This window comes from Scyliorhinus torazame, chromosome 7 (genome assembly GCF_047496885.1).
Source record: "Scyliorhinus torazame isolate Kashiwa2021f chromosome 7, sScyTor2.1, whole genome shotgun sequence".
Classification (NCBI taxonomy): Eukaryota; Metazoa; Chordata; class Chondrichthyes; order Carcharhiniformes; family Scyliorhinidae; genus Scyliorhinus; species Scyliorhinus torazame.
In genome coordinates this window covers 256474250-256496438 of record NC_092713.1, presented here as the reverse complement: position 1 = coordinate 256496438, position 22189 = coordinate 256474250, and the positions used below count along the sequence as shown (strand labels likewise).

General features: G+C 47.2%; 1 protein-coding gene across 7 annotated transcripts in view; it reads right to left on the bottom strand.

Moving 5' to 3' along the window:
* The window catches only part of LOC140426979 (kelch-like protein 3), a 177871-nt gene extending 156922 nt beyond the window's left edge, over positions 1 to 20949 (bottom strand). For 2 of the 7 annotated variants that reach the window (XM_072512329.1, XM_072512334.1), the window contains exon 1: positions 20583 to 20949. In XM_072512329.1, coding sequence (XP_072368430.1) covers positions 20583 to 20650 — 68 coding nt within the window. In that variant the 5' untranslated portion in view covers positions 20651 to 20949. Of the gene's footprint in view, positions 1 to 20305; positions 20395 to 20420; positions 20483 to 20582 lie in introns of those variants that run through there. The other 5 variants (XM_072512330.1, XM_072512333.1, XM_072512332.1 and 2 more) reach the window with 4 other exon arrangements.
* Positions 20950 to 22189: the final 1240 nt, after the last annotated feature.

Sequence of the window (22189 nt, the reverse complement as noted above, 5' to 3'; positions counted from 1 at the left end):
GCCATGGCCTGCAGGGATTGGGCCATTGCCTGATGAGACTGGGCCATGGCCTGCTGAGACTGGGCCATGGCCTGCAGAGACTGGGCCATGGCCTGCAGAGACTGGGCCATGGCCTGCAGAGACTGGGCCATGGCCTGCAGAGACTGGGCCATGGCCTGCAGAGACTGGGCCATGGCCTGCAGAGACTGGGCCATGGCCTGCAGAGACTGGGCCATGGCCTGCAGAGACTGGGCCATGGCCTGCAGAGACTGGGCCATGGCCTGCAGAGACTGGGCCATGGCCTGCAGAGACTGGGCCATGGCCTGCACAGACTGGGCCATGGCCTGCACAGACTGGGCCATGGCCTGCACAGACTGGGCCATGGCCTGCACAGACTGGGCCATGGCCTGCAGAGACTGGGCCATGGCCTGCAGAGACTGGGCCATGGCCTGCAGAGACTGGGCCATGGCCTGCAGAGACTGGGCCATGGCCTGCAGAGACTGGGCCATGGCCTGCAGAGACTGGGCCATGGCCTGTAGAGACTGGGCCATGGCCTGCAGAGACTGGGCCATGGCGTTGAGCGCCTCTGCCATCTGCCGCTGGCTCATGGACTCCTGTGAGAGGGCAGCCATGTCCTGGGCCACAGACGCTGCCTGCACGGGAAGCCCCAGGCCTCGCATACTGCTCCCCATGTCTGACACCGTCGGACCCATTGCCTCCACCGCGGACGCCGCCCGTGCGGTGTCGGCCTGGGTGGCACGCATGACCGGCACCACTCCCAGCTCCTGGACGCGGGTGAACTCCTCCACCTGCGACTGCAGCCGCTGCAAGCCGGCCGTCACCCTCTTCGCTCGTCCCAGGTTCGGTGGTTGCATCGGGGCTATGGGTGGGTGTGGTAACTCCAGGAACCCGGGATCCATCTGGGCCGCAGATGTTCGCTTGCGCCAGTATGCCCTCCGACCTCCCGGCCCCTCTGTTGCTCCTACCTCCACCTGCTGTACCTGTACGGCTGTGTTGTGCGCACCAGTGAGTGTACCAGACGCCTCATCACTAAAGTGCCCAACCGAGGTGAGTGTCTCTGCGATGGTGGAGGGTGTTGGAGACAGCAGTGGTGTTGTGTCGTGCGCATCGTCCGACTCGGAGTCCATAGTACTTTGGGGTGGCGGTTCGTCTCCACCCATCCACTCAGTGTCACTGACCTGCATTTCGGTCTCCTGGGTAGGGCTGTCCTGGGTAGGGCTGTCCTGGGTAGGGCTGTCCTGGGTAGGGCTGTCCTGGGTAGGGCTGTCCTGGGTAGGGCTGTCCTGGGTAGGGCTGTCCTGGGTAGGGCTGTCCTGGGTAGGGCTGTCCTGGGTAGGGCTGTCCTGGGTAGGGCTGTCCTGGGTAGGGCTGTCCTGGGTAGGGCTGTCCTGGGTAGGGCTGTCCTGGGTAGGGCTGTCCTGGGTAGGGCTGTCCTGGGTAGGGCTGTCCTGGGTAGGGCTGTCCTGGGTAGGGCTGTCCTGGGTAGGGCTGTCCTGGGTAGGGCTGTCCTGGGTAGGGCTGTCCTGGGTAGGGCTGTCCTGGGTAGGGCTGTCCTGGGTAGGGCTGTCCTGGGTAGGGCTGTCCTGGGTAGGGCTGTCCTGGGTAGGGCTGTCCTGGGTAGGGCTGTCCTGGGTAGGGCTGTCCTGGGTAGGGCTGTCCTGGGTAGGGCTGTCCTGGGTAGGGCTGTCCTGGGTAGGGCTGTCCTGGGTAGGGCTGTCCTGGGTAGGGCTGTCCTGGGTAGGGCTGTCCTGGGTAGGGCTGTCCTGGGTAGGGCTGTCCTGGGTAGGGCTGTCCTGGGTAGGGCTGTCCTGGGTAGGGCTGTCCTGGGTAGGGCTGGGGGGGGAAGGGAAAGTCAGGGAACCAAGAGGTGAAGTAATCAGTGGGAAGCGTAGCTGCTTAGGAATACAAAAAAGCACGAAAAGACAGAACTCAGGAGAGGTTGCGATAGTCCCCATCTGACAAAATATGACACAGTGTATGGAAAGGCTCAGTAAACCAAGGTCCACCACACTAAGAAAACAAAAAGAGACGGTCAATAGAGAATTAAAGGTGCTATATTTAAATGCGCGCAGTGTACGGAACAAGGTAGATGAGCTTGTGGCCCAGATTGTGACTGGCAGGTATGATGTGGTAGGCATCACAGAGACGTGGTTGCAGGGGGTTCAGGACTGGCATTTCAACATCCAGGGATTCACAACCTATCGAAAAGACAGAGAGGTGGGCAGAGGGGGCGGGGTTGCCTTGTTAATTAGGAATGAAATTAAATCAATAGCAATAAATGACATAGGGTCAGATGATGTGGAGTCTGTGTGGGTGGAGTTGAGGAATCACAAAGGCAAAAAAACCATAATGGGAGTTATGTACAGGCCTCCTAACAGTGGTCAGGACCAGGGGCACAAAATGCACCACGAAATAGAAAGTGCATGTCAGAAAGGCAAGGTCACAGTGATCATGGGGGACTTCAATATGCAGGTGGACTGGGTAAATAATGCTGCCAGTGGACCCAAGGAAAAGGAATTCATTGAATGTTTACAGGAGGGCTTTTTGGAACAGCTTGTGATGGAGCCCACGAGGGAACAGGCCATTCTGGACTTAGTGTTATGTAATGAGCCAGACTTGATTAAAGATCTTAAAGTAAGGGAACACTTAGGAGGCAGTGATCATAATATGGTAGAATTCAATCTTCAATTTGAAAGAAAGAAGGTGGAATCAGATGTAAAGGTGTTACAGTCAAATAAAGGTAACTACAGGGGCATGAGGGAGGAACTGACGAAAATCGACTGGGAGCAGAGCCTAGTGGGAAAGACAGTAGAACAGCAATGGCAGGAGTTTCTGGGAGTAATTGAGGACACAGTACAGAGGTTCATCCCAAAGAAAAGAAAGATATCAGAGGGGGGATTAGGCAGCCATGGCTGACAAAGGAAGTTAGGGAATGCATCAAAGCAAAAGAGAAAGCCTACAATGTGGCAAAGAGTAGTGGGAAGTCAGAAGATTGGGAAGGCTACAAAAACAAACAGAGGATAACAAAGAGAGAAATAAGGAAAGAGAGGATCAAATGTGAAGGTAGGCTAGCCAGTAACATTAGGAATGATAGTAAAAGTTTCTTTAAATACATTAAAAACAAACGGGAGGCAAAAGTAGACATTGGGCCGCTCCAAAATGACGCTGGTAATCTAGTGATGGGAGACAAGGAAATAGCGGAGGAACTAAATAAGTACTTTGCGTCAGTCTTCACAGTAGAAGACATGAGTAATATCCCAACAATTCAGGCGAGTCAGGGGGCAAAGTTGAATATGGTAGCCATCACAAAGGAGAAAGTGCTAGAGAAACTAAGAGGTCTAAAAATTGATAAATCTCCGGCCCAGATGGGCTACATCCTAGAGTTCTAAAGGAGATAGCTGAAGAAATAGTGGAGGCATTAGTTATGATCTTTCACAAGTCACTGGAGTCAGGGAAAGTCCCAGAGGATTGGAAAATCGCTGTCGTAACCCCCCTGTTCAAGAAGGGAACAAGGAAAAAGATGGAAAATTATAGGCCAATTAGCCTAACCTCGGTTGTTGGCAAGATTCTAGAACCCATTGTTAAGGATGAAATTTCTAAATTCTTGGAAGTGCAGGGTCGGATTAGGACAAGTCAGCATGGATTTAGTAAGGGGAGGTCGTGCCTGACAAACCTGTTAGAGTTCTTTGAAGATAACAAATAGGTTAGACCAAGGAGAGCCAATAGATGTTATCTATCTTCATTTCCAAAAGGCCTTTGTTTGATAAGGTGCCTCACGGGAGACTGCTGAGTAAAATAAGGGCCCATGGTATTCGAGGCAAGGTACTAACATGGATTGACGATTGGCTGTCAGGCAGAAGGCAGAGAGTTGGGATAAAAGGTTCTTTTTCGGAATGGCAACCAGTGATGAGTGGTGTCCCGCAGGGTTCAGTGTTGGGGCCACAGCTGTTCTCTTTATATATTAACGATCTAGATGACGGGACTGGGGGTATTCTGGCTAAGTTTGCCGATGATACAAAGATAGGTGGAGGGGCAGGTAGTATGGAAGAGGTGGGGAGGCTGCAGAAAGATTTAGACAGTTTAGGAGAGTGATCCAAGAAATGGCTGATGAAATTCAACGTGGACAAGTGCGAGGTCTTGCACTTTGGAAAAAAGATATAGGAGGGATATCAGAGGTAGGTTCTTTACCCAGAGAGTAGTGGGGGCATGGAATGCACTGCCTGTGGAAGTAGTTGAGTCGGAAACATTAGGGATCTTCAAGCAGCTATTGGATAGGTACATGGATTACGGTAAAATGATATAATGTAGATTTATTTGTTCTCAAGGGCAGCACGGTAGCATTGTGGATAGCACAATTGCTTCACAGCTCCAGGGTCCCAGGTTAGATTCCGGCTTGGGTCACTGCCTGTGCGGACTCTGCACGTTCTCCCCATGTCTGCGTGGGTTTCCTCCGGGTGCTCCGGTTTCCTCCCACAGTCCAAAGATGTGCGGGTTAGGTGAATTGGCCAATGATAAATTGCCCTTAATGTCCAAATTGCCCTTGGTGTTGGGTGGAGGTGTTGAGTTTGGGTAGGGTGCTCTTTCCAAGAGCCGGTGCAGACTCAAAGGGCCAAATGGCCTCCTTCTGCACTGTAAATTCAATGATAATCTATGATAAATCTAGGACAAAGGTTCGGCACAACATCGTGGGCCGAAGGGCCTGCTCTGTGCTGTATTTTCTATGTTCTATGTTCTATACTGGCACTGGAGCGGGTCCAGCGGAGATTCACACGGATGATCCCAGGAATGGTAGGCCTAACATACGATGAACGTCTGAGGATCCTGGCATTATATTCATTGGAGTTTAGGAGGTTGAGGGGATATCTAATCAAAATTTACAAGATAATGAATGGCTTAGATAGGGTGGACGTAGGGAAGTTGTTTCCATTAGCAGGGGAGACTAGGACCCGGGGGCACAGCCTTAGAATAAAAGGGAGTCACTTTAGAACAGAGATGAGGAGAAATTTCTTCAGCCAGAGAGTGGTGGGTCTGTGGAATTCATTGCCACAGAGGGCAGTGGAGGCCGGGACGTTGAGTGTCTTTAAGACAGAAGTTGATAAATTCTTGATCTCTCGAGGAATTAAGGGCTATGGAGAGAGAGCGGGTAAATGGAGTTGAAATCAGCCATGATTGAATGGTGGTGTGGACTCGATGGGCCGAATGGCCTTACTTCCGCTCCTATGTCTTATGGTCTTATTGAATGGGCACAATCAAATCATTAGTCATTCACTTCATTTTCTTGTGTAGACCGTTTGTGTTTTCAGCATTCAATGTGGCTACCAGCAGGATGTTCTATTTTTGGGATGTTTCTATCTTTCATCCTTCAGATTTTTCAACTTTGTTTTATATGATTCTTCAGGATGATTTTTAATTCCCTTTTCAGAGTATCTTCACTAACCTTCATTAAATCTAGGTAGGCCCAGGTTAACAAATAACAAAACCTTTCCATTAATTAATTTAGCTACTGGAATTAACCCAAGCCTTCACAGCACTTTCTTCTTTGAAAAGCAAGAGAACATTACATCAGATTGTTTCAGACTTAAAATTATTTCACTTGATAATTAAACACTTAAGTGCATAGTGAATAAATAGCAGTGAGTAAAACATGTATAGCTGCAACAGAAATTACATGATTACTCTTCAACAGGAAAATAACTTGCAATCTTTGAATTATCTGCGGGGATGGATGCCTCGACGTTTGCTCCTGCGATACACAATGAAGCATGCATGGTTAGACACGCACGCCGTGATCAGGTGATATGGGGGAGGGGGGATATGGGGGAGAGAGGATATGGGGACAGGCTGTCGGTGGCTCACTTGCTGGTGGGCCCCCAACCTCTGCATCGGCAACCTCCCGGTCCTCAGGCCCGCCAGCCAGTTCCAGGGCCCTTTCCTCATGTACGGTGAGTGGCCTCTCATCAGCTGGGCCCCCTCCAGACCTCTCATGCTCCCTATTGTTGTGTGCGCGCTTCTCCTGTGGGGGGCAGGTGGGTGGCAGGGGTAAAAGGCAACAGTGTTAGACAGGTATATGAATGCACGCCATCGGTTGCGCGTATAGTGCAGAGGTTAGGGTTAGGGTTGGCTTCCTCTGGGGGGGTGTCGCACATCGGGCAGGGAGGGAGGGAACTCCCCCGCTGCCATGACGAGGTCGTTCACCTTCTTCTGGCACTGGGTGCCTGTCCGTGGTGTCAGAGCCACAGCGCTGACGGCCTCTGCCACCTCCCTCCACAGACGCCGGCTGAGGCGTGGGGCGACCCTGCAGCCGTGTCCGGGGTACAGGGACTCCCTCTTCTCCTGCACTGCGTCCAGGAGCGCCTTGATGTCGCGGTCCTGGAACCTCGGGTCTGCGCGGCGGGCGGCCATCTTGTCGTGTCTTCCGGGGTGGGGGGGCACGTCTTTTGAGCCGTCACGCCGCACGGCGTCCCCGTCCATGTTGGGTGACGCCATCGCGAATGGCGTCACGACGCTGCTAGCCCATTCGGGGCCGGAGAATTTGCATTGTTTGGGGGGGCCCCAACGCCCGAGTGATCCGCGCCGTTTTTGGCGCCGGGTCCCGGGCATTGCGCCAGTTTTCGGAGAATCCTGCCCAATATCTCCATTTATGAATCCCATATGTTTTGCTAAATACTCTCAATTTGTCCTGCCACCTTCAAAGATCTTTGCACGTGCACCCCCAGGTCCCTATGGCCCTGCATATTATTTAGAGCTGTGCTGTTATGTCTAACTTGGTCTCCCTATCGCTTCTGCCAAAATGCATCACCTCACACTTCTCGGTTTTAAATTTTATTTGCCAACTGTCTGCCAATTCTGCTAGTCGATCTATGTCCTATTGCAGTTCATTAGCATCCTCACCGTCTGTCACGCCTCTGTTTGGTATCACTGGCAAATTTTGAAATTTTATTCTGCATTCCAATATCCAAGTCATTTATATATAGGAAAAAAAAATGTGGTCCTAGCACTGACCCTTGGGGAACATCACTGTCTACCAGCCTCCATTCTCACAAAGCATTCACCACAATCTGATGCTCTCTGTCCTTCAGCCATTTTAAATTTTTTTCCATTTAAAAAAATAAATTTAGAGTAATCAATTCTTTTTTTTCCCAACTAAAGGGAAATTTAGCGTGGCCAATTCACCTACGCTGCACATCTTTTTGGATTATGGGAGCGAAACCCATGCAGGCACGGAGAGAATGTGCAAATTCCACACGGACAATGACCAGGACCAGGATCGAACCCGGGTCCTTGGTGCCGTGAGGCAGCAGTGCTAACCACTGTGCCACCGTGCTCCCCGAACCAATTTTTATATCCAAGTTGACACTGACCTCAATTTTGTTAAACAGCCTTTTAAGTAGTACTTTCATCAAATGCTTTCTTAAAACTCCATACAAGCAACACAACTGCATTTTCTTCTTCAACCTTCTGTTACTTCACCAAAAAAATCAATTTGATTAATGAAGCACAATCTGCCTTTTATATATCCATGCTGGCTATCCTCAGTTAACTCAAACCTTGCCAAGTGCCTGGTGATCTTGTTTCCTGATTTCCCAAAACTGATGTTAAACTGACTGGCCTGTAGTTGCTCGGACTATTCTTACATCCTTCTTAAATAAGGGTTCATATTTGCCACTTTCCAAGCCACCAGCACCACTCCTGTATCTAGGGAAGGTTGGTCAATTATGGCAAACCCTTCCGTTACCTCCACCTCCACTTTCTTTCGTGATATGGATGCAAGTTATCTGGACCAGGCAACATTTCCTCTGAGCACAACCAGCCTTTTCAGTACCTCCTTCCCCGCAATTTTCACCCCATCCATTACCTCTACTATCTCTACTTCTACCAATATTTGTCAGATTCCACTTCCTTGGTAAACACCAAACAAAGTATTCTATATTCTAGGCTTGCCCTGTGCCTCCAAAGGATATATCACCTTCTTTGTCTCTAATAGGACTCACTCCACCTCTTGTACCCGCTTACTATTTACACACAGGCAAAAGATTTTTGGGTCTCTTTTATGTTGACTGTCATTCTATTCTCGTATTCTCTCTTGACCAGTTTTATTTTCCTCTTCCTTTCCCCTCTCACTCAACTGTACTTGACCTGGTTTGCACTTGAAAGAGTTCATCCAACGTGCATCATATACCCTCTTTTTTTGTTTACTCATATTCCCCATCTCCTGCAACATCCAAAGAGCTCCGATTTTGAATCCCCAACCTTTCTCTTTTATTGGAATGTACCTGAAGCATCTCTTCTTTAAAGATCATTCATTGTCCAGTTACAGGTTTTCCTGTCAGTCTATAGTTCTATTTCCCTCTGGCTATATTCCTTCTCAGCCCATTGAAATTAGCTCCATTCCAATTTAGACCATCTATTTTAGATTGTTCCTTGCTCTTCTCCATGACTTCTCTGCAGATTTGCTCATTTATTTCTACCATTTGCAGGCCTATAGAATACCACCAGTAGTGTGACCATACCCTTTTTCCTTCTGAACTCTATCCAAATGGATTCTCTCCTTGGCCTCTCAAGGACATCCTATATTTTCAACCCTATAATGTCTTCCCTAATCAGCACTGCCACCCCATCATCTTCGCCATTTTTAAGCCAATCTTCAGTTATTGCCACTACATTATATTCCCATAATGCTATTGTGCTTATAGCTCACCAACCTTATCACCACATTTTGTGCATTCAATATATGTAATCTTGTCTTTTACTTCCCTGTAGTCCTTTCTTGTCCACTCCCAACCAATATGGAATTATTCCCTTCTCTAGTACTGTCCAGCACACTTACTTTATGCACCTTATTCCTCTTTTCCACTTTTACCCACCCCCTTGTCATTTAGTTTAAACCCACACCAACCACTCTAGTGATCCTCCGGATAAGGACATTGGTTCCAGTCCTGTTGAAGTGAAACCTGCCCCTTTTCAATATATGCTCTTAGCCTCAGAATTGATCCCAGTGGCCCAAATATCTGAAGCCATCCCTGCTGCACCATGCCTCAAGCCACACAATGATCCTCCCCATCTTCCAGAGATTACTACCTTCAAGGTCCTATTTTTTAAAACATCCTCCCTACCTCCTGAAAATTGGACCTTCGGACCTCGATATCTGCCCGCTTTATATCATTAGTATCAAAATGTTCCACAATTTCTGGCTTACTCCCGCCTCCCTGTAGAATATTCTGCAGGATCTCCTTTACCACGGCACCAGGTATAAGGCACACCAAGTGGGACTCAAGTTGACAGTTACAGAAATGCCTGTATGTCCCCCAACTATGGAATTTCCTAGAACTACATTTCTACACTTTGCTGTTCCCTACTCTACAGTACCTTGCCCACTGGTGTCGTGGTCTGGCCTGCACACATTCAAAGAATTGTCACCACCAGCTGTTCCAATGCCGAGTATCTGTTTGAGAGTGGCAAACACCTTTAAAGATTCCTGTACCTTTTGCCTCTTCCTATCTTTCCTGATAGCCACTCATCTATTAGCCACTCATCTATTATCCTAAACGCTTATTGTCTGTGGCAGTGACTTTCTCAGCCATTTATCATTTGTACCAGGTAATTGATCCAAAATGTTCACAACTGATATTCAAGGCCCACAATACTTCAGCTTCATGATCAAGTTACAAATATTCTACAGATGACTACATAACTTTTCAAAACTAAATAAGTATAAAGACCAAGGTAAAGACAATTGAAATGTTATAACTACTCACACGTGCTAATCAAATAACTTTATCCACATAATGCATAGCTTTATACAACTTAGAAAAGGCGCTTTTAAATTGTAACTTTTTTCCTTCGTCATAATATTTTGAGTTCACAAAAACAGAAGAAATTCCCAGAACGTTGAATCAATGAACTGGAAAATGTCAAGTTCGTAGAAATAGCAATAAAGTATTTCCAAGTTATTAAGATTACATGAACTTTTGTGCAACCATTTATTTGCATAGCCCAACACAATCCTTTTGGAAAGAAAACCAAAATCTGCCTTCCTGAAGTCTCTGTCAGAAGAGGGGCAAATATAAGTAAAAGGACATTTATTGCATCTTATTAAAGAATTTCGGAGTCTGCTGAAATAACAGCATCCACAATGTTAAGTTTGTTAGAAATCAATTTGGTTGTTTATTGGTGAGTGTTAATTCTTAACCACATATATTCCATGTCACATTTGCTCCAACATAAAACTTGCCGGATTTTACATCATGCTCACCTGCTGAAAGATGGTTCAAGAGAAATTCACAATTTAGCCAAGGTACACAAAGATAGAACCATAGAATCCTTACAATGCAGAAGGAGGCCATTCAGCCCATTGAGTCTGCACCGACCCTCTGAAAGAGCACCCTACCTAGGCCCACTCCCCCGCTCTATCCCCACAACCCCACCTAACCTGCACATCCCTGGACAATAAATAAGGTCCCCCTCAGGGCAACACAGTGGCGCAGTGATTAGCACTGCTGCCTCACGGCACCAAGGTCCCAGATTCAGCACCGGCTCTGGGTCACTGTCCGTGTGGTGTTTGCACATTCTCCCTGTGTTTGCGTGGGTTTCGCCCCCACAACTGAAAGATGTACATGGTAGGTGGATTGGCCACGCTAAATTGCCCCATAATTGGAAAAAAAATAATTGAGCACTCTAAATTTATATATTTTTTTAAAATGAGGTGCCCCCTCATTCTTCTAAACTCCATCAAGTACAGACCCAGAGTTCTCAACCGCTCCACATATGACAAGCCCTTCGTTCCTGGGATCATTCTTGTGAACTTTCTGTGGGCCCCCTCCTAGTACTTCCTTCCTTAGATACAGGACCCAAAACTGCACACAATATTCCAAATGGGGTCTGACCAGAACCTTATAGCACCTCAGCAGTATATCCCTGCTCTTGTATTCTAGCTGTCTCGAAATGAATGTTAACATTGCATTTGCCTTCCGAATTGCCAACTAAACCTGCATGCTAACCTTAAGAGAATCCTGATCTAAGACTCCCACGTCCCTTTGTGCTTCAAATTTCCGAAGCCTTTCCTCATTTAGAAAATAGTCTATGCCTCCATTCTTCCTACCAAATGCAAAACCTCATACCTTTTCACATTGTATTCCATTTGCCATTTCTTTGTCCACTCTCCAAACTGTCCAAGTCCTTCTGCAGCCTCCCACATCCTCAACACTACCTGTCCCTCTACACATCTTTGTATCATTTGAACTTAGCAACAATACCCTCAGTTCCTTGTTCCAGATCATTAATGTACAAGTGATCCCAACAGTGTTGAATTGGTCCCAACACTGACCCCTGCGGAATACCACCAATCACTGGCTGCCATCCTAAAAAGGACCCCTTTATTGCCACTCTCTGCCTTCTGCCAGTCAGCCAATCCTCTATCCATGCTAGGATCTTACCCTTAACATCAATGGCTCTTAACGTATTTAACAGTCTCCTGTGCTGCACCTTGTCAAAGGCCTTCTGGAAATCTAAATGAATCACGTCCACTGGCTCTCTTTTGTCTAACTTCCTTGTCACCTCCTCAAAGAACTCTAACAGATTTGTCAGACATGACCTCCCTTTGACAAAGCGACCGTGGATATCTAAGGAAATAAGGGAGAGTATCAAATCGAAGGAAAAAGCATACAAAGTGGCAAAGATTAGTGGAAGACTAGAGGACTGGGAAATCTTTAGGGGGCAACAGAAAGCTACTAAAAAAGCTATAAAGAAGAGTAAGATAGATTATGAGAGTAAATTTGCTCAGGATATAAAAACAGATAGTAAAAGTTTCTGAAAATATATAAAACAAAAAAGAGTGGCTAAGGTAAATATTGGTCCTTTAGAGGATGAGAAGGGAGATTTAATAATGGGAGATGAGGAAATGGCTGAGGAACTGAACAGGTTTTTTGGGTCGGTCTTCACAGTGGAAGATACAAATAACATGCCAGTGACTGATAGAAATAAGGCTATGACAGGTGAGGACCTTGAGAGGATTGTTATCACTAAGGAGGTAGTGATGGGCAAGCTAATGGGGCTGACGGTAGACAAGTCTCCTGGCCCTGATGGAATGCATCCCAGAGTGCTAAAAGAGATGGCTAGGGAAATTGCAAATGCACTAGTGATAATTTACCAAAATTCACTAGACTCTGGGGTGGTCCCGACGGATTGGAAATTAGCAAACGTGACACTGTTTAAAAAAGGAGGTAGGCAGAAAGCGGGTAATTATAGGCCAGTGAGCTTAACTTAGGTAGTAGGGAAGATGCTGGAATCTATCATCAAGGAAGAAATAGCGAGGCATCTGAATGGAAATTGTCCCATTGGGCAGACGCAGCATGGGTTCATAAATGGCAGGTCGTGCCTAACTAATTTAGTGGAATTTTTTGAGGACATTACCAGTGCGGTAGATAACGGGGAGCCAATGGATGTGGTATATCTGGATTTCCAGAAAGCCTTTGACAAGGTGCCACACAAAAGGTTGCTGCATAAGATAAAGATGCATGGCATTAAGGGGAAAGTAGTAGCATGGATAGAGGATTGGTTAATTAATAGAAAGCAAAGAGTGGGGATTAACGGGTGTTTCTCTGGTTGGCAATCAGTAGCTAGTGGTGTCCCTCAGGGATCAGTGTTGGGCCCACAATTGTTCACAATTTACATAGATGATTTGGAGTTGGGGACCAAGGGCAATGTGTCCAAGTTTGCACACAACACTAAGATGAGTGGTAAAGCAAAAAGTGCAGAGGATACTGGAAGTCTGCAGAGGGATTTTGATATTCTAAGTGAATGGGCGAGGGTCTGGCAGATGGAATACAATGTTGACAAATGTGAGGTTATCCATTTTGGTAGGAATAACAGCAAAAGGGATTATTATTTAAATGATAAAATATTAAAACATGCTGCAGTGCAGAGAGACCTGGGTGTGCTAGTGCATGAGTCGCAAAAAGTTGGTTTACAGGTGCAACAGGTGATTAAGAAGGTAAATGGAATTTTGTCCTTCATTGCTAGAGGGATGGAGTTTAAGACTAGGGAGGTTATGCTGCAATTGTATACGGTGTTAAGTGAGGCCACACCTGGAGTATTGTGTTCAGTTTTGGTCTCCTTACTTGAGAAAGGACGTACTGGCACTGGAGGGTGTGCAGAGGAGATTCACTAGGTTAATCCCAGAGCTGATGGGGTTGGATTACGAGGAGAGGTTGAGTAGACTGGGACTGTACTCGTTGGAATTTAGAAGGATGAGGGAAGATCTTATAGAAACATATAAAATTATGAAGGGAATAGATAGGATAGATGCAGGCAGGTTGTTTCCACTGGCGGGTGAAAGCAGAACTAGGGGGCATAGCCTCAAAATAAGGGGAACTAGATTTAGGACTGAGTTTAGGAGGAACTTCTTCACCCAAAGGGTTGTGAATCTATGGAATTCCTTGCCCAGTGAAGCAGTAGAGGCTCCTTCATTAAATGTTTCTAAGATAAAGATAGATAGTTTTTTGAAGAATAAAGGGATTAAGGGTTATGGTGTTCAGGCCGGAAAGTGGAGCTGAGTCCACAAAAGATCAGCCATGATCTCATTGAATGGTGGAGCAGGCTCGAGGGGCCAGATGGCCTACTCCTGCCCCTAGTTCTTATGACGAGTATGAACTCCCCCGGTAATGGAGGGCTTAACAGGGAAGGCTCCACAGTATAAAAACCCCGACCAGGATGCAAGTCAGGGCGCGTGAAACTTCGGAATGTGGGAATTTAGTAGTGCATATTAATGAATCTCTTTCTTTGTATCCTACTGTGCGTCCTAGGAGTGTTTCTCGCCCATCGGAATCTACACTGCCAATGAGACTGAAGTGGAGTTGCCGTCGGCACTGCATGATCTACACCCAGACCACTTTGTCTCGGCTGCAAGAGGCCTTCCCTAAACCGACTGCGATGTGTCATCTAGGAAAGCTGGAGGATGGGAGTAATGATTATTGGGCTCAATATTTAGAGTGTCTGCAATTTTCTTGGACCAACACCATAATTGGAGATGACCGTCAGACAACAACTCTAACCGCGGACCAACGTATGCACTTATCAAAAGCTTGACACACCCGGATGCGCCGGACTCCCGGTCTTTTGCAGCTTTGGTAGAAAACCACTTAAATCCGAAACTGCCACTCGTTCTGTTTCCACATGGCCACCCACGCCCAAGATGAATCAAACAGTGATTCTTTCGCTCATTTAAGGAATCTGGCTGAGAACTGGGAGTTCGAGCCTACCCTGAGCGAATCCCTTCGCAATCGCTTTGCCTGCGGGATGTGGGATGCCGCTACACAGAGAAAGTTGCTGCCCGAAACCGAGCTGACTTTGTTTCCGGCAACTGAGATTGTCATCTCCCACGAGAGCGCGGAGCCAAAGAGCTTCATGGGATGGGGCAGTTATAACCTGCCTACTTACCATTGGCTGGGGACTAATGACAATCCCACAATCCTGTGGGAGTATGAGCTTCCCCAATGAGGGGGGGGGGCAGAGAAACCATTAGTAAACTCCTAGTATAAATAAAGCTGGCCAGTTTAGGAACCAGCAGGAAGGAGTGTGCAGCAAGGGAAGTTGCTGCTGCTGTTATATATATATGTTATTGTAAATAAATGTTATTACTTTGTATCCTTAAAACTCGTACTGGATTCTTCGTGGCCCTCACAAAAGGCACTCTGGAAGATGCTGCCAGATCCATCCCGGCCGGAGGACTGGCAAACCTGCAGCGGGGTGGCTGCGCAAAAGATAGCCACTGCCGCAGAGCAACCATGGAGCGCAGGGACGAATCCGCTGAGCAGGGTTACCCAGACAGACATCCAGGTCCAAGGCCCAGTGGGCCACATGAGGACCGGCCCACCCGCCACCTCTCCAGACAGTTCTACCTCCCCTCATGACAGGATGTACTATGTCGAAGACCGCAAGGAGGACCCCTACCAACAACTCCACAGTGTTACGGCAGCCGAGTCGCCTCAATTCGAATGGATTGGATTGGATTTGTTTATTGTCACGTGTAACGAGGTACAGTGAAAAGTATTTTTCTGCGAGCAGCTCAACAGATCATTAAGTACATGGGAAGAAAAGGGAATAAAAGAAAATACATAATAGGGCAACACAAGGTATACAATGTAACTACATAAGCACCGGCATCGGATGTAGCATACAGGGTGTAGTGTTAATGAGGTCAGTCCATAAGAGGGTCATTTAGGAGTCTGGGAACACTCTGGAATGCCCCTTTTTGCTAAATGGGCACCCATCGACATGGAGCTGGATACTGGAGCAACTGTGTCCATGATCAACCACCCCACATTTGACAGCATCCGCGCCGGCCTCCACACATTGACTCGCCGTGACACCGAGGCCAGGTTGGCCACCTGCACCGGAGAGCCACTGGTCATTGAGGGCACTGCCTAGGTAACAGTGACTTGTGGGCACCAATCCGCTAACCTACCATTGGTGGTAGCCCGTGGTGGGGAAGCAAGATTGCTGGGTCGATACTGGCTGCGCCATTTGAAACTCAACTGGAAGAGGGTATGCCGCATGGTCCCCAAGGGAGTCCTGGCCAGATTCCCCGAGGTCATTGCAGATGGACTGGGGACAATCAAAGGGGCCGTGCCCAGTGTCGGTGTAGACCCGCAGGCACAGCCTCGTTATTTCCGTGCCCGCCCGCTCCCCTGTGAATTGCGGCCAAAAGTCGATGCCTAATTGGACCGGCTCGAACATTTAGGGATCATCTGCCCCATGCAATTTTCCAATTGGGCCACCCCAGTCATGCCAGAACTCAAGCCAGATGGTTCCGTGCATCTCTGCGCTGGCTATAGGATGATGGTGAACCGCATTTCTCGTTTGGACCGATACCCGGTCCCCCTCATCAAGGACCTCTATGCAAAGCTGAGCAGAAGACAAACATTCACAAAACTGGACATGAGTCATGCATATCTGCAATCAACACTGGACCCGGACTCCCGTTTATACGAATATACCTGGTTGCCATTTAGGGTCTCATCCGCATGCGCTAATTTACAGGGTATGATGGAGTACTTCCTGCGGGGATTACCCAGGGTGGCTGTCTACTTGGACGATATTCTCATCATTGCGGCGTCCAACCAGGAACATCTGGCGAACCTGACCGAGGTCCTCCTGGCGTTTTGAACAGGCGGGCATCCGCCACTAGTAGGACAAATGTGTCTTTCATGCACCCGAGGTTACTTATTTGGGGTACCAAGTGGACCAAAATGGGTTGCACCCTATAGAGGACAAGGTGCAGGTGATAAAAACAGGCCCCGTCCCTAGCGGCCAGACAGAACTACGCTCTTTGTTCGGATTAGTAAATTATTACGGGAAATTCATCCCAAACCCGACAAACCTTCATCAGTTCCCTCCACCGCTTGTTAAAGAAGGGTCAACCGTGGGATTGTTTAGTAGTGGATCTTAATAAATCTCCTTGTTTGTATCATACAGTGCGTCCTGAGTGTTTCTCACCAGTCAGATTCTAGTTACCACATCAAAGAATTCCAACAGATTTGTCAGACACGACCTCCCCTTGACGAAGCTATGCTGACTCAGCCCTATTTTACCATGCACTTCCAAGTACTCCGCAATCTCATCATTAATAATGGACTCTAAAATCTTACAAACGACCAAAGTTCGGCTAACCAACCTATAATCTCCTGCCTTCTGCCTCCCTCCCTTCTCAAACAGGGGTATTACACTAGCCATTCTCTGGTCCTCTGGGACCCTCCTTGACTCCAGTGATTCCTGAAAGATCACCACCAATGTCTCCAAAATCTCCTTCAGAACCCTGGGGTGTAGTCCATCTAGTCTGGATGATTTATCCACCTTCAGACCTTTCAGCTTCCCAGCACCTTCTCCTTTGTGATGGCCACTACACTCATCTCTGCCCCCTGACTCTCAAAGTTCTGGTATACCATTGGTGTCTTCCACCATGAAGACTGATAGATACAAAGTATCTATTCAGTTCCTCAGCCATTTCTTTGTTCCCCATTACTACTTCTCCCGCCTCATTTTCCAGCGGTCCAATGTTCACTCTTGCCTCTCTCTTACCTTTTTTAGTATTGAAAAACTCTTGTAATCTTCTTTTAAATTACTATTTAGCTTACACTCATATTTCATCTTCTCTCCCTTTATTGCTTTTTTAGTTGTCATTTGCAGGCTTTTAAAGGCTTTTTAATCCCTGGCTCCCCACTAATCCTCACCACATTGTATGCTTTTTCTTTTATGCTGTCGCTGACCTCCAACGTCAGCCATGGTTGCCTCGTCCTCCCCTTAAGCATGTTTACTCCTCCTTGGGATGAATTTCTGTTGTGCCTCCCAAATAACCCCCAAAAACTCCTGCCATTGCTGTTCCACCATCGTCCCTGCTAGGCTCCCCTTCCAATCAACTCTGGCCAGCTCCTCCCTCATGCCTTTGCAGTTACCTTTTTCAATTGTAATCCCGTTACATTTGATTCTAGTAAATTCTCTATTATATTGTGGTCACTGCCCCCTAAGGGTTTCTTCACCTTAAGTTCCCTAATCAAGTCTGCCTCATTACACATCACCAAATCCAAAATCGCCTGTTCTGTAGTGGGCTTTACCACAAGCTGCTCCAAAAAAACCATCTCATTGACATTCCACGATTTTCTTTTCTTGGGATCAGCTACTAACCTGATTTTCCCAATCCACCTGCATATTGAAGTCCCCATGATTATTGTAATATTGCCTTTCTGATATGCCTTTTCTGTCTCTTGATTTATTTTCTGCCCCACATCCTGATTACTGCGAGGGGGCCTGTACATAACTCCCATGTAAAAAAAAAAAAAATTAGGTACTTTAAATTTATTTTTTAAAACTGGTTGAGCCTAGGACACTATCTTGTGGAACTCCTGTAGCCATGTTCTGGTGCTGAGATGATTGGTGTCCAAAAGCACAATCATCCTTTTTGCTAGCTAAGACTCCAACCAGTGGAGTTTTCTCCCCCCAATTCCCATTGACTTCAGTTTTGTCAGGGATCCTTGATGCCGTATTCTGCTGCCTTGATGTCAAGGGCAGTCACTCTTGCCTGACCTCTGGAATTCAGCCCTTTTGTCCATGTCTGGACCAAAACTGTAATTGGGTATGAAGCGGAGTAACCTTGGCAGAATCCAAACTGAGCATCGGTGTGCAGTTTTTTTGCAAATAGAACACTCTCAACACTTTTGTCGATGATTGAGAATGGACTAATGGGGCAGTAACTGGCCAGATTGGATTTGTCATGTTATTTGTGGACAGGACACATCGAGACACATTTCTACATTGTCAGGCAGGTGGGACAGTTTGGCTTATGATACATTTAAAGTAATTAAAGTTAACTAATTTTTAAAACAAATAGTTAAAGTACATACTACTTGTCACACTTTATTTCAGATAATGACAATATTTTTTCTTGTGGTTAGGATGTTAAAACCCTCTGGCATCAGTTGTGATTGTTTATGGATTGGTTTATTGTCACATGCACCGAGGTACAGTGAAAAGTATTGCTCTGCATGCAGCTCAGACAGATCATTCCGTACATGAAAAGAAAATACATAATAGGGCAATTATAAAATACACAATGTAAATATTGTGCAGTGGAGACAGACTGGAAAAATGTAACACTAGGCTTTTAAAAAATAATCAATTTGTGGCCTGTACCAACTTTCAAGATCCCATCTGAAGACAGAGTTGGTGTATTGCTTTGGATCCCTGGACTAGGAAAGGGATAGGAACAAAAAGAAAAGTCTAAGGTTCCCATTCCCGATCACTGACTCAAACCCAACACAGCAAATGGGGCCCTTCTGTGCTGTAACCATTCTATGATTCTTTGAAAGTGAATGAACACTTTTTAGTTTAGATGAACCATGGTGTATTAGAAAGGTATATCTCAATCACAACTTGCATTTATTTGGCACTTTTAAACGTTGTAGAACTTCCCAAGGTACTTCACAGGAGAGTTATCAAACAAAATATGACAGGATTCAATATCTCTTCCCCAAAGTATTTAGAAACATAGAAAAGAATAGGCCATTCGGACCCTCGAACATACTCCGTCATTCAATATAATCACAGCTGATCCTCTAACCTCAACACCATACTCCTGCACTCTCCCCATACATACTCTTTGACACCTTGAGATTCTAGACATCTATTTCCTTCTTAAATATTTTCAGTGACGACCTCCACAGCCTTCTGTAATAGAGAACGTCACACGTTCACCATCCCGAGTGAAGACATGTCTCATCTCAACCCTAAATGGCCTGCTCACTATCCGGAGACTGCGACCCATTGTTCTAGATGCCCTCCTCCCAGCCAGGATGAACATTATACCTGTATCCAGGCTGTCCAGCCCTGTCAAATTTTTATACGTTACAATGAGATCCCCTCCCCAGTGAATACAGGCCTAATTAACCCAAACTTTCCTTGTACATTAATCCTGCCATCCCAGGAAACAATCTGGTGAACCTTCGCAGCACTCCCTCAATGACAAGTATATCATTTCTTAGGCAAGGAGTCCAAAACTGCACATAATACTCCAGGTGTGGTCTCACCAATTCCACCATTCCTCAGCTTCAGTTAGCAGCCAGGCCAACTTTGCAAACGTGCACCTTTCCAGCCAATAATTAAGTGGAAGAGAGCACAAAAAAATACAACTACACAAGTTAAATTTTGGTCCCAGCCAAAAAAACACCATTGCTACCAGGCCAGAAAAATTAATGGTGTGAAGTTTTCAACCGATATTACCCAATCTGCAAGATAAATAATGAAATATAGAACGCCATTAATACTGGTGCTGCTTTATGTTGGATCTGTTGTGTACTGGGATTATCTGAACCTCAAATTTGGTGTTTCATACATTAAATGACCCGGATTTACAAAACAGCTTTCTGTACCGCTCGAACTCCCCACACACATTACTTGAACAACCTACAAATCACAGCTCCCTGTCCATTTCAGCAGATGCCATTTGGTAAAAATATCCAGAAATCAACACGGTTAGAAATACCATCATGACCAGAGCATCAGAAATGGGGGGGGGGGGGGGGGGGGGACACAGAGGTGCAATGTCAGTTCGAAAGTGCAACTGATGATCTATCCGCAGAAGGACGGGCTGCAAACAAGTAATTCATTCGAGTTTTTAAAGAAATAAAATAAAGTCGCACATTATTTTCTGAATCCACGCGAGGTGGGTGGTGGTGCGCGCGCGTGTGCTTTAAAGAGCGGTGAGTTGGCGGGGGAGGGCAGGTTGCTGAGGCGCGGAGCTGGGGTATCGCGCAGGTACCTATCCTCCATCGCCCATGACGGAGCACATGAGACGGAGCTGTCCCGCTGCCCTCTTCCCCCTGGGCCAGGCTCGGTTCGGCGGGGTGGGTGGGGGAGGGAGAGGGGGGACCCACCTCCGGAGCCCGGACTGAGGGCCTGTGCTCGGCGCAGCGCCATGGCAGCGGCTCGCGCTCCGCTCTCAGGACCCTGCCTTTAGCTCCCCTTCGCAGCGCCTGACTCCAGCTTGTTGCCCCGTTGCCTGGCAGCAGGGACGGGAGCGGCGGCCAGAGACTCACCTGGCTCCTGGGCACCGTCCGCCGCTGCGAGATTCCGCAGCATTCCTCGCCGTGTTGCAGGGATTCATGCAGCTCGCTGTGTGGTGGTGGTGGCGGAGGCGGCGGCTGGGGCGGGCGGGGGCTGTTTCCTCCTTTCGCCGCCCGCAAGCACCGCCAGGCAAAACAACAAAAAAAAGTTTTTATTCAGACGGCGGCTGCTTTTTAGCCGAAGCTCGCACTTGGGAGGCGACAGGGGAAAAAATGCGAGCAGGCTGGGGTCAACAAACCAATCATTGAAGTGCAACGTTCAAGTAACAAGTAAATATTTGCTGATGTAAATCCAAGTTGCTCTTGGCGAGGGAAGCGGGCAAAACAGGGTGGTGGTATGTTTTCAATCAAATGGAACTGTGCCTCTGGGAACAACATTGCGAGATGTGACCTTTCGCGGGAATTCCTGCGTTCACCTGCTCCCCCACCCACACACACAGGCTGTGGTGTTTTAGTGGTATGGAGAATTAACCTATTTTAGGGGTCAATTCTGTGTTTGTTTTTAACTTGAGAAAAGTGGTCGCCCTAATTCACTTTCTCTCTCACTCTTCAGAAGCCAAGACTGAAATTTACAGGTCTTGCGCATTATTATATCTGGAGAAAGAGAATTTTTTTTAAAAGGTGCAAACCGCAAACATAGAAACAATGAGCAAAAGGCGACACACAATAATGAAAGTTCAAGGAATCGGTTGACTGCACACTGTGCAGGAGGACTGGTAACAGCATATAAAACAGAGGTCAAAATACTGCTGATGGGGTGGCTCAGTGGTTAGCGCTGCTGCCTACGGTGCTGAGGACCCAGCTTCGATCCCGACCTCGAATCACTCTCTGGAGTTTGCACATTCTTCCGGTGTCTGCATTTCACCCCCACAACCCAAAGATGTGCAGGGTAGGTGGATGGGGAATTCTAAATTGCCCCTTAATTGGAAAAAAATTATTGGGCATTCTAAATTTTTAAAAATAATACTGCTGATGAATTGCATTGATGGGTTAATAGATCAACGCATACCGCGATGTGGTATTTTGTCCATCTGGTAGGTCCCAGGTAGATTTGATCCTGAATTGATGTTTAACTATTCGAGGAAGCTGGTGGCCATAACACCACTAGACCTTTGTGTCCCTCGTTTAAGGATTACAAAGGTCGCCAATATAAAGATAGACGAGGAAAGTTCTCCAGCCTATTTAGTTCCTCTTTCCATCAAGGTCAAAGGCTCTATTTAACTAGAACATTTCTCGTCATTTTGGGCATGATTGGCCGGGTGTTTCTCGGTGGCCGCGATGGTGAGATCGCGGACCGTATTGAACGACACTTACTGCCAAAAATGAGCCCACCAGCGTCTCACCATTACTGGTTGTCTCGCTGTCTGATTCACCAGACTCGCACCTTAGCGTCTTGTCGCTAACAAGGGGGAGCTGCTTTTAAACATTCCTTCACTCACTCCCAGTCAACACAAGCATGGCAGTGCGCAGACCTGCTGCTCGCTTTGTGAATGCCAACCTGGACAGGCTTCTGGATGTCGTTGATGTGAGACGGGACATCCTGATCCCCCGAAGGAGTCCGAGGGCCAGCAGCAGGATCA